The following is a 13,738-nucleotide window of genomic DNA, read 5'->3' as shown; positions in this document are numbered from 1 at the left end:
AAATGCATTTACTTTGTTATGTTTTTTATAAATACAAGGAAAGAAAATCCAGATTTGTTAACTCCAACTGCTCTATTTTATGGATTTTATTTCACTATTTCACTGTTTCCGCAATTTAAAAGGAAAGAAAATCTTTGTTGTACCATCGGGTATACGCTAAAGCATCACGCTTTTGTAGTCGCGCAATTTGTTAACGCATAGATACGCTACACATACGCAACGCTTATATGCATGCGCGGCGCATCTTATGGAAGCACCCGGAAGCACTGATTTCATAAAAACCTAGCGGTCAAATGGCTCCGTTTTAGCTGATAAAATGCGAATTTTTTCAAGTTCTTTCCCTGGATTTAAACATCAGGATATGAATAGATTTTGCCCAAACTTCTCAAGGGGCTGTGGATTTACCCGATGTTCTCGTAATGTAAGGTAGAAAAACGAGAACTGCCGCATTCTCCTGTGAGCTTCGATCAAAGTGCAAAATGTGACCACTTTAAACTTCAACGGCCTTTATTTCAATGTTAATTTTCTCGTTAAAATGACGATTTAGGTACACGATAACTCAATAAATACAGCATCTATAGGTAAGCAATTATGCTCATCATAAAAAGCATGATCGACTTAAGAAACGGTTTTCTCATTTTTTTATATTTTGGTCTATTTCCGATTTTAGGCATCATTTTGTGCAAATAGGCGTTTGTGAATTTGAAAAAGTTCATTTTGATGCCTTATATGGTCAATATCTCAAGAAATAAGGCCAATATCAAAAAACTAAAAAAAAACGTTTTTGGAATGGTGTCTCAAGATTAAGAAAAAAACAAAACGAAAATTTTTGGAAAGAGTGTTTTTTTGTTATGATGTACCGAACAAAAATTGCCAAAAACTCACTTTTTTGTGATTTTCTTCATAATTGTTGTTTTTACACCAAATCTGTATTTATATTAAGATTCATTGATGTATTGCCTTTATAAAAATGTATACTTTTATATGTCTTGCGTGAATAATTACAAAGTTATGGCACTTTTACTACATGTATGTCTGAGAGTACACAGCTGCCTTAACACTATTAAAGTGATTGGCAGCCGTGTAAACAATAGGACAAGAAATGTTTTAGTCATTGAATATGTTAAAGATATGTGATATATCGCAACATATTGAACCAAAATTAAATTGGACCTCTTGTGTATGCCAACATTCCAGTACTCAACTTTAGAGGGTATCACAAGTTTTAGTTCACTACCAAATTTGGTATTTCTTGTAGCAGCATGGTCCCAGTCTTGATAAATGCCTGTATTTCAAGTATTTACTTCAAATTTGTTCAGCTTATAATGGCGAAAATCATTCGGTTTTTGTTACTGCACACATCAATAAAGTCCCAACTCTAGCGTAAGTGCTACATGTACGCCCAACAAGGTGCATGCCATCATTCCACGATGTTATGAGTGTTATTTTTTCGCCAATTATAAGCCAAACAAACTTTAGAGCATATCTGTCTCTGAAACGTTTGAAACAAAGTCTTGTAGCGCACCCTTGAAACCAACAGTGTGTGAAAGCCCTATTGAATACAAGTTAAGTTCAAACATGGAAATGTGCAGCATCATAGTATGTTATCAGCGCCAAACACCTACCAAATCTAAACAATATGCTTGTGTTTACGATTTATGTGCATTTATCTGATATTATGCATACATTATTTGACATTTGGTGCAATTTATGAGTAGTAGATCTTGTTCAGTCAGAGGATTTGGGTTCATAGGCCAGATAAGCCCTGTATGTTTTGAATGTTGATCCTACATGTAGTAGGTTACAGATTGGTATCTTGGGACTGCAAAAACATGCTCCCAATTTCTGCAACTAACGTATTATGTTTTAAGGAAAATAATTGTTGTGTTGCCCTAACAAGAAAGCTACGGGGAACACCCCATAGCCTTTGTATATTCTGTGCTTTTAACCCTAACCACATCAAATCGTACAATCAAAACCACTGTGCATACATGGATCCCATGTGATGCTGTGACCCTGTGCAATTACACTGTGTCATATATATGTGCATGGTTTTGTTGGCTGGGCCAGCTAAACACCCATGGCTACCGGTCGGTGATCTTGTGCTTGGCACACGAAGGGTCTAAGGTTCAAATCCCAGGGGTACTAAGCAACTTCTTTGCTCATCTTCTCTCCTTTTTTGTTTGTTCTTTCCTTTCCAGTACCCTAAACCCAGGGCAGTGTTAGGGTTAAAGTATTACCATGAGAGAAAATCACTTATTTCTTCTGAAAAGTTATTGAACTTTTGCAATCACATGACTCAGTCCTATAAAACCCCATTAGCTTATAGGAACATCAGTGATGATGAAACTCTTGCAAACTTATTTATTCGTAGAAATTATTGTTAGCAAATACATCACTTTACAATATAACTAGAGTTAAAAATGTACAGTATCATATGGATGATGATTAAAGTAATACCGATGATTAAAATAAATAAAATTGATGCGAGTGACTCATAATCACATATTGCCACTCATGAAGCGGTAAAGCAGAAACACAAACCGGGCTAACTGGGCTGACTGTTTGGCCAGGGTTTCTCATACATGTTCAGTTTATTTATACAGATCAGTACTTGAAGTAGGCGCTCTTCCTGTTACATGTTCTCTGTTACTTAGTCATAAGTGAATCTTGCACTAGGATCCACAACATGCTCATCTATCAGGGCACAGTTATTTAACCCCAATACATTTGCACATGCATTGAATGACCTTTCAAAATTTGAGTACAAAAACTCATCCTCTGCAACTTGAGGTCAAATTTTGCACTATGATTGTTTAATTGGAAGTTATTGAACTTTGCCATTTGAATGAGGCCATTGTGGTCCATAGTGTTGCCTTCATAGCTTGTTGTCTTCTTGCATGCTCTTTGACTGTTGTATCTTGGTTAAGATGGCCAGGAGGAAAGGATCTCTGCCTCATAGAGATATACCCCCACAAGAGATTTAACAAATGCCCTAGCTCTTGTAATTGATAGTGTGCAGATTTGGTTGGACTTCTTTGCTTAGAAATGGGTCTGTGATGTATCAATAGTATCGTAACGGGATGCCAAAATTCATTGTACAAGAAAAGGATGAAAAGTTGTTTATAGATAACTCATTTCTCAGAGGGTAAAAGTCAAACTATTGCTACATTGATGTTCTTAAGGCTGTTTACAGAATATATAATCGACTTATCTCATGTTGTAAAGTGATTGATTGATGCACACATGATGTTAGAAAAAATGCTAGTTAATGATGAGCAAGTGATAATTAATACAGCTCAATTTCCCCCTAGCCACTCCTGTTTCGCAAGCTACTGAATAGGGAAAATAAAGAAAGCTTTCCAGCAATGTGACTAACCATGTGGACACATTGACTAATCACAAGTTGAAGAAATGGCACTTAATTTTATGTAGCAGTCTTGTAGTCTTAACTTCTCGAAACATTTGAATAATGAATTAGGATCATACTGACTGCTCATGGTTACCATTTTTGCACTCATATCCGGGCTCATATCCACCTCTTTGCAAAATGTTGCAGATTTGGTTATCATGGGTAGAGCACATTTGTCAGCACATGTGACCAAGTGAGTCCGAAGTGCATTTGGCCTATGTAGTAAGTACTGTATAGTATGCTAGCATTTCAAAATCTTGTTACTGTCTCGAAACCCTCGAAACCTTGTCAACCACAAGAGCTTGCTTTGTTCAGTTACAAGTGCGGACAGTGGCTGTGAAAATAAAACATTTGAAATTAATTGTGGTTTTTATCAACCAAGTTGAAAATTTTCTTCGGCAATTATTAATTTGATCAATTATACAGCCTCTTTAACTTGTGTATGTATTTTCTTTGTTGCTTTTTTTTCAGGCGCTAGAAAACCAGATGAGGAATGCTGAGAAGAACCGCCAGACCCTCCTGAATGACTTCTTCCCTCGTGATGTTGCGGTATGCGTGGGCTAGTCTCAAAACCTCACTAAAGGAGTAACCAACCAAGCTATCTTGTCTACCTATGGGGGCGTGGGATGTCTTTGAGCAATGTGCGGTAAACCGTTTGATTTCTAAGCAAGATTGGTTGGTTCTCTTAATAGTCTTATTATCAGCAACCTATATAGGTTGGTTTATCTTGCATGCCAAAGGGGGAATTGGGAACTGTAAAGCCAGAATGAATCAGATTAATGTAGATTGGTGTAATTCGTAATGTGTCCACATCCTGCAAGTGGATTCCATATTTGATTTCAGATTCCATATTTGATTTCAGATTCCATATTGATTTCAGATTCCAAATTGGATTTCAGATTCCAAATTGGATTTCAGATTCCAAATTGGATTTCAGATTCCAAATTGGATTTCAGATTCCAAATTTGGTTAGACCCTGTAGCGGGTGTATACCTTGTACTATGTGTGCACCATGACAAAATCCATGTTGCATATGATGCACCACCGTAATTTGGGGCAATCTGAATCAAAGTGGATCTACAGATGAATTAAGTATTTCTTGGCCAAACTGGAACATGTATGTTGCGTCCATGTAGCGTACTAAGCATGTACGCAATGTAATGCACATATATGCTTCTGTACTGCGCTATGTTCGTGTGTGTTTATCGCGGAGCCACTAGCGTTCACAGTGTTCCAGTTTGGCCAAGAAATACTTAATTTATCTGTAATTGTGTCCAATATTATGGATAAGTTTTGTAAAAAGGTTGGTGATGATTGCTGCAAAATAACAGTGCTAAAAAAGGACATAAGAATGTTTGTCATGCTCTGTAGTGGTTGGTGATTGACTACTATACTGTGTATGATGAAGTGAATGAGTAATAAATTTTGTGTGACATTGTCAGGCAATGGTTCCCCCGTGAAAATTAGTGGGATTTCATGTCCAAAAATGTATTTTATGAGATATCATGTTTTATATTATTTGTAAATCAAATTTATTACAGCTGTTGTAAACTGTTGATATATATTTTTTGTATTGTGCATTTAGATTATAGAATGCGCGATAATGGGCTAGTTCAGTTGAAATCAATACATACACCCCCTATGGAAGACATGACCTTTATCTTCCACACAGGGAGTATGAATTTCAAATGGGGTTACCCGTATGGCTGACTCCATTTGAAATCTTCACCCTATGTGTGAGAGATTAAGATGATTCCTTCCATAGGGTGTATGGATGTCAACTGGAATAACCCAATTGTAATGTTAAGTATGTAGTAACCACCACAGCAGAACATCAAGTCTACTCATGGTGCATGAAGTCTCTGTGCTTTGTATGCTGTGAATTCTTGCATATTCACGAGGACAATCGTGCATGTCTAACAAATCAGCATTGCATGCCTTCATGTATAACATGATAGAGCGTTGCGGGTCTTCGAGTAAAAATATGCGGTATATGTGTAGCAGTTTCATCTCTTGCACTTCATGAAACGAATAACCCTTATTAGTGGGCGATGCAGGGACTAAACTTGTTAGTGAACAGTCTGTATTAGCCTGTGGTTACCGTACTTAACATCTTTGTTATTTTGAAATAGTGTAATTGTAATGTAATTTAATGAATAAGTGCCATCTTTGACCTATAGTAATTTAATTGATTGCAAACATACATGTATTGTAGGTGTTAACTTTATAAGTGATATGTAATGCAGTAGGTAAGTGTGGTATGGCAATAGATGATAAAATTCAAAAAGCACACACCCAATCTTAATGCAATAATGAGGCTGATGCTAAACTATTTCTTCTAATGGCTGTCCACTTGCTAATATTTGGTGAAATGGCATTTATGTATGAATTGACTCTTGGTGGGATTTATTTGCACAAAGTAGATGAGGAAAGTTTGTGTGACTTGGACTTCAAGAAGGTTATTGTAACATGGTAGGCATTTTGAATTGATAGAACTTTGCCTTTCTAACAGTGCCCTGATTGGCTAATTACATAATACAATTATCTGAGTAACCAATCAATATAGAGCTTATCTCTGTAGTTTTAAGCTTAAGCAGTCATGCATAAAATACAATAAAATTGTCTTTTTAATTTTACTGTTTATTTGTTCATTTATTAAATTCAGTTATCATGCGTAATATGATTGCACAATAACAAGAGTCGCATTGTATTGCGGTAGCTTATTCTTGACTCCAATGGTTTCCAAATTTAAACAGTAATCTTAGTTTCCCATCTTGAAACCAATTGATGAGGCATTTTGTACTGTATGCAGGCATCATTTCTCTGCTTGTTAGCTTCAGAATGATGTGGTTAAATTTATATGGTAGATATATCTTTTCTTGGAATGAAGTGATAGAGATCACAGTTAAAACCTAACCAGAAATCTTGCAAGGAAATAGCTAATAAGAAGAACCATTTTTCTTTCTATGTAGTCTATGTGGATGAACCTCTGGGGTTTTTTTTTATCAGAAGTACAGGAAGCAGCCATACTAGCCCTGTGGCACCACCCTTAAGTAAACATACTGTTTCGTCTGGATAAAAGTTTGTTGTTATTTAGTAGCTGCTTTGTGTCAACAATTCACAGGAATGATGGCTTGGTGAATTTTAAATTAGCATGAACTACTTATTGAGATGAATTTTTTTTTGTACTCAATATAGCTGTCCAAAATGTTACGACATGATTATCTTAAAAACGTTGATATAATGAACATATTTGTGTGCTACATGTATGTGATAAGTCATTCTGGACATCATTTCAGAGACCTGTTCCCTGGCGCACTCAGAGATCCGCTGAACAAAGCTGGAATCAATTATAGGAGATGATTAATTTTCACTGCTTGCTTATATGTTTAACAGTTGAAGCATAGAGAAACCAAGGCAAACTCAAGCTTTATGGTTGCAGGTATAGACCACTTGACATGTGACGTCATTGCCCGGCAGTATGCGCGCCAATTATGGCAATTTCCATTATTCTTTGCGTAGATTGCTCAGGGCACATGCATTTTAAATCGCCCACCACATTTCATATAGTTACAAGAAAGCCATCGAACAGTGTAGTGGTTTGTTCAAGCATATCGATAGACCAGTCCCTCGGCTTTGTTAATAAACAATGATGTCAAGTGGTCTATAGAGTAGATTAACCAAACTGCCCTGACAAAAAAGTGTCCCCTAAACTGGACCAAATTGCCATGGAGTTAAATTTGCTTTTTGTAAATCTGTCTTTAAAGCTATATTGGGGTATTCCAGTTGAAATCCAGCCACTCCCTATGGAAGACATATTAATCTCCTACACAAGGGGTGTAGGATTCAAATGGAGTCACCCATGCTATTCAGGAAACCCCATTTGAAATTCACCCACCCTCTGTTGAAGGTTAAGATCATGTCATATAGGCGATATATGGATTTCAACTGGAATAGCGCATTAGCTCAATTTGGGACTTAAGGTGGGTTTAGAACTAAAGATGTGTCGCATTTGTTAGTGAAAGTGACACATGGTCTCTTTTTGTCTACCAGAAAGAAAGAGTAGGGTAGCATCAGATTGAATGTCAGTAGTAGCAACATTGCATGTTTCCTATTTATAGAGTTGACCCAAAATTTACTCAAATCATCCTCATGTATTAGTTATAAATACTTAAGTGTTGTTGCACTTTCCAAAGACGACCCATTAACACAGCAGAATTTAGTATCAAATCGGTCCCAATAAGGAAGCCACCTTCCCTTCCCATCCCATGCCAGTATTCCTGAATAAACACACATGATGGTTTAGGACACCCTCCAGCAATAAGCTCAGCACCTACCGTAGATCCGTTTATGTTATGTCTAGCTGATTTAGATAGGTGAGAATTGGAATACTCTCTTGGGGGATGTGCTTCTAATGATTATGGGGAAGAGTTTTATTGCTGGCTATATGTTATTTGGTGTCTTTCAATCAAAGTGAATTATATAAAGCTGCTTATCCTAAATACCAAGTTAATGACATTGATAATTCTGTAGGCTTTCAAAAGAAGGGCACAAAAGCGAGGTGACAATTCATAACACATTGAATTCCAAACTTTTTCTTTCATTGTGTCAAGCACTAGATTTGGTTATTGCAAGTTTAATTAATATGTTCAGCTATAATAGCAACAGTGTGCAGTATTGTGGCTAGTAATTCTGCATTTCTCAGTTATTCTGATACTCTTCAGAATGCAATTTGATGATCACTGATGTTATGAATCTTTGCTAATTATATAAGCTGAACAAAGTATAATGAAAATAATACTACTTCATGAATACAGGTTTTAGTTAATACTAATAATAATAACAAAGCTTAAAGGACAACATGTTTCTTCCTTCATCATAGTGCAGTTTTTAAGTACCACTGCAAAAGAAAACATACCTGCAATTTACAATATGACTAAAACTAAAAAAAAGGTGCAAGGATTTTTAGGATGGTAGAAGGAATTTTGAAGTTAGGATAGCGTAAGATACAACTTTCTGTTATGTAGTCTGCAAAGACATACAAAACAAAGTTAAAGTGTTTAATCCATCATCTAACTTGAGATAAATAGACACTGTTTGATAGGGCTATTCCGTTTAATATCTACACTCCCCGCGAAAGACATGACCTTAATCTCCCACACAGGGGATGTAGATTTCAAATGGAGCCATCCATTCAGGTAATTCTATTTTGAAATTTGCACTCCCTGTGCAGAAGAAGATTGAGGTCATGTCTTCCGGGGGTATGGATATCAAATGGAATGTCCAATAGTTCGGCAGGCAGCAAGGGTACAGGAGGTAGGGCAGTGACTGAGTGAGGGAGACAGGGCAGTGTTTGAAATGCATTGGCGTGAGCACACACAGGATATGAAGCGTTTCCTTCACCAGGTAGCAACTAGTGAACATAAGGCTTGAAACAGGAAACCACCAGCCAGCCCTAACCATTTAGATGCCAAAGAATTCACCTTACCTAAAAACAAGTGGTTTAAAAAAACATTCAATTCTTGCATGCAAAGTAAATTTATACACCATATACTAATAATTATGTAATTCATATGTAGAGTTTGTTGTATGAAATTAAAATTAATGTAGGTTTTGTAGGTTGCTTAGTTATTATTACCAGGTTTTGGTCATGATGGATTTCATTGTGTTTGGCACATTTCATTCACACTTGTGTTGGAGGGGTGACATTCATACTTAAAATGTCTTCCTTAATATCAGGTAAATATAGGATTTCCCATTTTCTAAGCCCCTTGTAAGTCATTCGCCTTTCACACAGGTTTTGCTTTTGCCCTTAAAATCTCCAGAATTTTCTCTTGTGTTTTTATGGTTTTTGTTTTATTTGTCCTACTCAACACTTTTTGCATTTTGAATGATTTTAACTGAAATATTTAATTTTTGTGTAATAATAGTAATATCAAATATTATTAAATAGTGGACAGGTAATATGTCATAAGGAACTCTTGAGACACTATCATAACTTTGGATTATTGGACACAAATGTGCAAAGTGATAATTTCTCCTCTCTGAGCTTTTTTTTTTATTTATTTTTTTATTTTCCATCCCGTATCTCAACTTTCTTGCAAACATTATATTGAGTAGATAAGATTGTATAAAAATTGAATTAAACAGTGTAATTAAACTAAAATCTCTTTGATTGCTTGTAACCCCACCACCTCCCATCTTTATTGAACCAATAACTGACCATGCTAATTGAAAGAATATATCTTGTGTTACTGTTGAAGCAGTTACCAGACTTAAAATGAAAGAATAACTTGATTATTTAATATATATCCAATATGAGTATAAGTTTGTAAAATAATAAAAGTTTCTTACCAAAATGGTCATTGTGAAAAAGTATTAAATGCACTGCTGTCATGTTTATATTATCATTCAACCAATGACACAGGTGAAATTTATTATAGGCTGTGTGGTTAGTGTTCTTGAGGATATCTCTTATTCGTGGATTTCCTCTTGAAATTATAAGGGAGTTTCCCTCTATCAGGGAGGGGGAGAAAGTGGTTCAAGGTGACATTGAAATGGGGGAAATTGTAGCTACATCCAGAAAGTTGATCCTTTTAACCCTAACTCTATTGAATTTTACAAAATCTTACAACCAAAACCACTGCATGCATCCTATGTGATACCATGACACAATCTCACGAAGTCATGTATACTTGGCCGCGCCAGCAAAAGACCTGTGGCTATAGATTGGTGATCACATGATTTTCACCCGAGGGGTCTAAGGTTCGAATCCCGGGGATGCCGTGTAATTTCTGTATCTTCACTACTTTGTTGCTTCTTTCCTTTCCGATAGCCAAAATCACTTTTTGTGTTAGGGTTAAGCATGTATTATAGTGATGCTAAGAAAGTTTCATAACTTTATTATGAGTGTATTTTGATTTGTAATCAAACCTTTAATATAAAATGAAAGGTTCTGCTAAGCAGATGTTTGGAAAAAATGAAAATTAACATTTTTTTTTGTGAGTACATCTGTTTATATAATTGTGTAATTTGTAAGCTCACTAGCTACCATGAAAGAGTAAAACTAAAAGGACAACAGTTCTGTTATATTATTATGTAGCACTAATAATAGAGTGCCAAAAGAACCAAATGTAACAATAATTGCTAATCTTTAAATGCTCACAAAAGTCAAAATTGATGTGTAAATTTGTACATGTAATTAGTGGAGTAAAAAAAAAAGGGTGGGGGGCATTAATACAGAAAATATGGGAGCCATGATACAACTCGTTTGCATACATTTGCCATGTGTGAATAATTGAATACTAGTTTACTAGCAGCTAAAATAATACCCCAAAAAACCTTCAGGTAAGACACATGAGCTTACCTTAAGGGATGGGGTATGAACGTTTGGACAGTATTTATTGTGGGACATTAGAGCACATCAGACATATCGAATTGCATTCTGAATACGAAGAATGTCCTTCTGATATCAAATAATTTTGATTTTTTTAAATTAGCAATTTAATACACATTTTATGGCAAATCATTAAAAATTGATATTTTTGATATTTAACAGTACTTGAAGTAAACTTTATAAATCTGATGATTTATACTTAAAGTGTATGTAAGTGGGATGAAAAGCCGACGATCAATTGAAAATGTGGACCTTTCGTATTGAAGATATGGATTTTTTTCCCCAAAACAAAAAAAAAAAATTAGGTCTTTTTGGGGAAAAAATCCATATCTTCAATATCCTCCCAGCTACATACACTCTAAGTATATATCATTAGATTTATGAAATTTACTTTGAGGACTGTTATATATCAAAAATGTGAAAAATATCAAATTTTAATAATTTGTCATAAAATTTGTATTATATCGTGAATTTCAAAAATGAAAATTATTTGATATCAGAAAGACATTCATCGTATTCAGAATGCAATTCGATATGTCTGATGTGCTCTCATGTCCCACAAAAAATACTGTCGAAATGCTCATTCCAGATCCCTTAAGCTTACTGCCTGTTATATTTCTTCACTTAACATGTCATCATAGAATATCCTGGTGACACCATTTACAATATTGAAATTGGTTACATTAGCCTAAAGCAACTGGGTTGTCTACGTCATATTTTTCTTTCATATTATATGTTTCGTGCATGGCAGAGATAACAGTAATTGGCTTGGACATTGTCCAGTATTGAGGATATATTCTATCAGCAGTGTGAGAGTCAGTCACAATGCCATCTTTTCCTTATATCCGTACACAGGTAATGTCAAACATTGTCAAAGGGTGGTTCCTTTTGCCCCAGTGTTCCAACTTTGTATTCAAAGGTGCAATGTATGGTCATTCTGAAAATTGCAAAAGACCAATATTTGGTCTGTTTTAATATAGAGATTTTAAAACTAATGTTCACACATATTTTGCACTGAAATAGGAACAATTTAACAGGATTTTGGCTTCCAATGCGACCTGTATTTGTACTGTTCAAAATAGTGGTAGCACCAGGGGACAGGGGGCAGGACAAATGCCTTCTTATCTTGGATTCCACACCTTCCTCAAAAGTCAAAATAAAAATTGGGAAAATGTCTACTTTTCCTCAAGAAACTCTCTTGCATCTTAGAAAAGAAAAAATTTCTGGTGAATTGCAAGATATTTTAAAGAAAATTCTGACATTTCAGTAAATGCAGGACTAAGAAATATTAAAAACAAAAGAATGTTGCAATCTGATTTGAAAATATGCCACATTTTTGTGAAATTTAGAATGATTGTTGATTGTCAATACCATGTTGTGATCACTGGTTTATTGTTACCAATATAAAAATGTTTTTAAATCATGTAGAAGAGAAATTTTTGAAAACTTATTACTTTAGTTTTCTTCATAAATTATTCTCAAGTTTTGGTTATTAATAACATGGTGGTATTATCGGTATATACATTAATCAACTCATAGGTTATACAATATTTATATGAATAAGAACTTCTTATAAACTGTGTGTGTTGCATGAAATTTGATGGCGCCATTTTCTTAATAGCATGGTAGATGACGTTGGTTCTCCATCAGAATATTTCTCATGTATCTCAAATTTAGACAGGAGACATATTTTAGTAATTACAAATTATATTCTATAAGTTATCATTGTAGTTTGAATACAGGTATTAGGCAAGATTCATCCTGCGTTTCTAGTAAATAAATTTGTAAATGTGTGATGCCTGCAACAATGCATTGATGTAGGCATTGGTATGGATTTATGGAGTACCGTAGCTGCAAAACTAATGCCAAATATTATTGTCTAATGCCTTTAATCAAACTGTAGCTATGCAGAGTGGATATTGTACACTTCCCATAATGCATTTCTTCCTGTTCTGATTTGCAACATGGGTGGATAGTGACAAGAAGAATGCCTCGATTGATCTGGATGAGCTCTGATATTTATTATTATATACCTCATCTAAAGATTCCCGCCATCTGATTGGTTAAAAGAGCGGGCATAGCTTTGACTATGCCCGCAAAAGTAACTATTCCCCGGGCATAGTTCTGCGTGTGCGTTGTTCCCAGCGTAAAATGATATTACGCACGCGTTAATGTTTTCACACGCTATAATTACGCAGAAATCGCAGATTGTAATCTGTGTGCCGTTCGCATTGAAACTATTAATTTCTCTTCCCAAAATCGATGCTTTTAACCAAACAGATGACAAGAATCTTAAGATTTGGTATATAAAACAAATATTGACTGCTTTTTATTCGGGGCATGGTTAAAATTATAGGCCCGCTGTGATCTCAAAACCATGACTATGCCCCTCGGCTTACGCCTCAGTGTCAATATTTGTATACTATTGACCCATGCTGTACTGAATGTACTGAATTTGCAAATCAGTACAGGAAAGAAATGCATTGTGGGAAGTGTGAGATATCTTCTATGGCAGCTATGTATGCACCATACTTAATAACCTCAGGAGGCATGTACCTAATTTTATATAGTCTCCAGAATGAATGTCAAACACTATCAATGTAAATGTGATCATAGCCTAGGGTCTAAGACGTACCGATGTAAGCAATCTATTTGTTGCTTTGGAGACTATAAGGATCTAGTTATATGAAGGGCATTATAATATGTGACATGATCAAGCGGAATGAGTCACATGTCGACCCTGGTCTAAAATGAGTTTTACTTATGTTTCTAAAGAAGACATTTAGAGCTTTCTGAAACTGAAAACCCCATGTTGATACGACTTTTCTTTGCAAAGTTATATCAATTTATCAATCAATAAAAACAATATAAAACAAAAGAATTTGAACACTTTCTTTGCCAAAATCAATATTAAGTGACATCCGACTCAT

General features: G+C 35.3%; 1 protein-coding gene and 1 long non-coding RNA gene across 4 annotated transcripts in view; one reads left to right on the top strand and one right to left on the bottom strand.

Annotated features, from left to right (window-relative positions):
- LOC140148060 (potential E3 ubiquitin-protein ligase ariadne-2-like) overlaps positions 1-8,348 on the top strand; it is a 100,628-nt gene extending 92,280 nt beyond the window's left edge. For all 3 annotated transcript variants that reach the window (XM_072169908.1, XM_072169909.1, XM_072169910.1), the window contains exon 14: positions 3,884-8,348. In XM_072169908.1, the coding sequence (XP_072026009.1) occupies positions 3,884-3,976 (93 nt within the window). In that variant the 3' untranslated portion in view covers positions 3,977-8,348. The remainder of the gene's footprint in view (positions 1-3,883) is intronic.
- The window catches only part of LOC140148067 (uncharacterized), a 467,679-nt gene that overhangs the window by 203,830 nt on the left and 250,111 nt on the right, over positions 1-13,738 (bottom strand). The gene's annotated exons all lie outside the window — the stretch shown is intronic.

The sequence above is a fragment of the Amphiura filiformis genome, chromosome 3 (genome assembly GCF_039555335.1).
Source record: "Amphiura filiformis chromosome 3, Afil_fr2py, whole genome shotgun sequence".
NCBI classification, from domain to species: Eukaryota; Metazoa; Echinodermata; class Ophiuroidea; order Amphilepidida; family Amphiuridae; genus Amphiura; species Amphiura filiformis.
The sequence above is the reverse complement of the archived record's forward strand: the minus strand, read 5'-3'. Positions and strand labels throughout refer to the sequence as shown.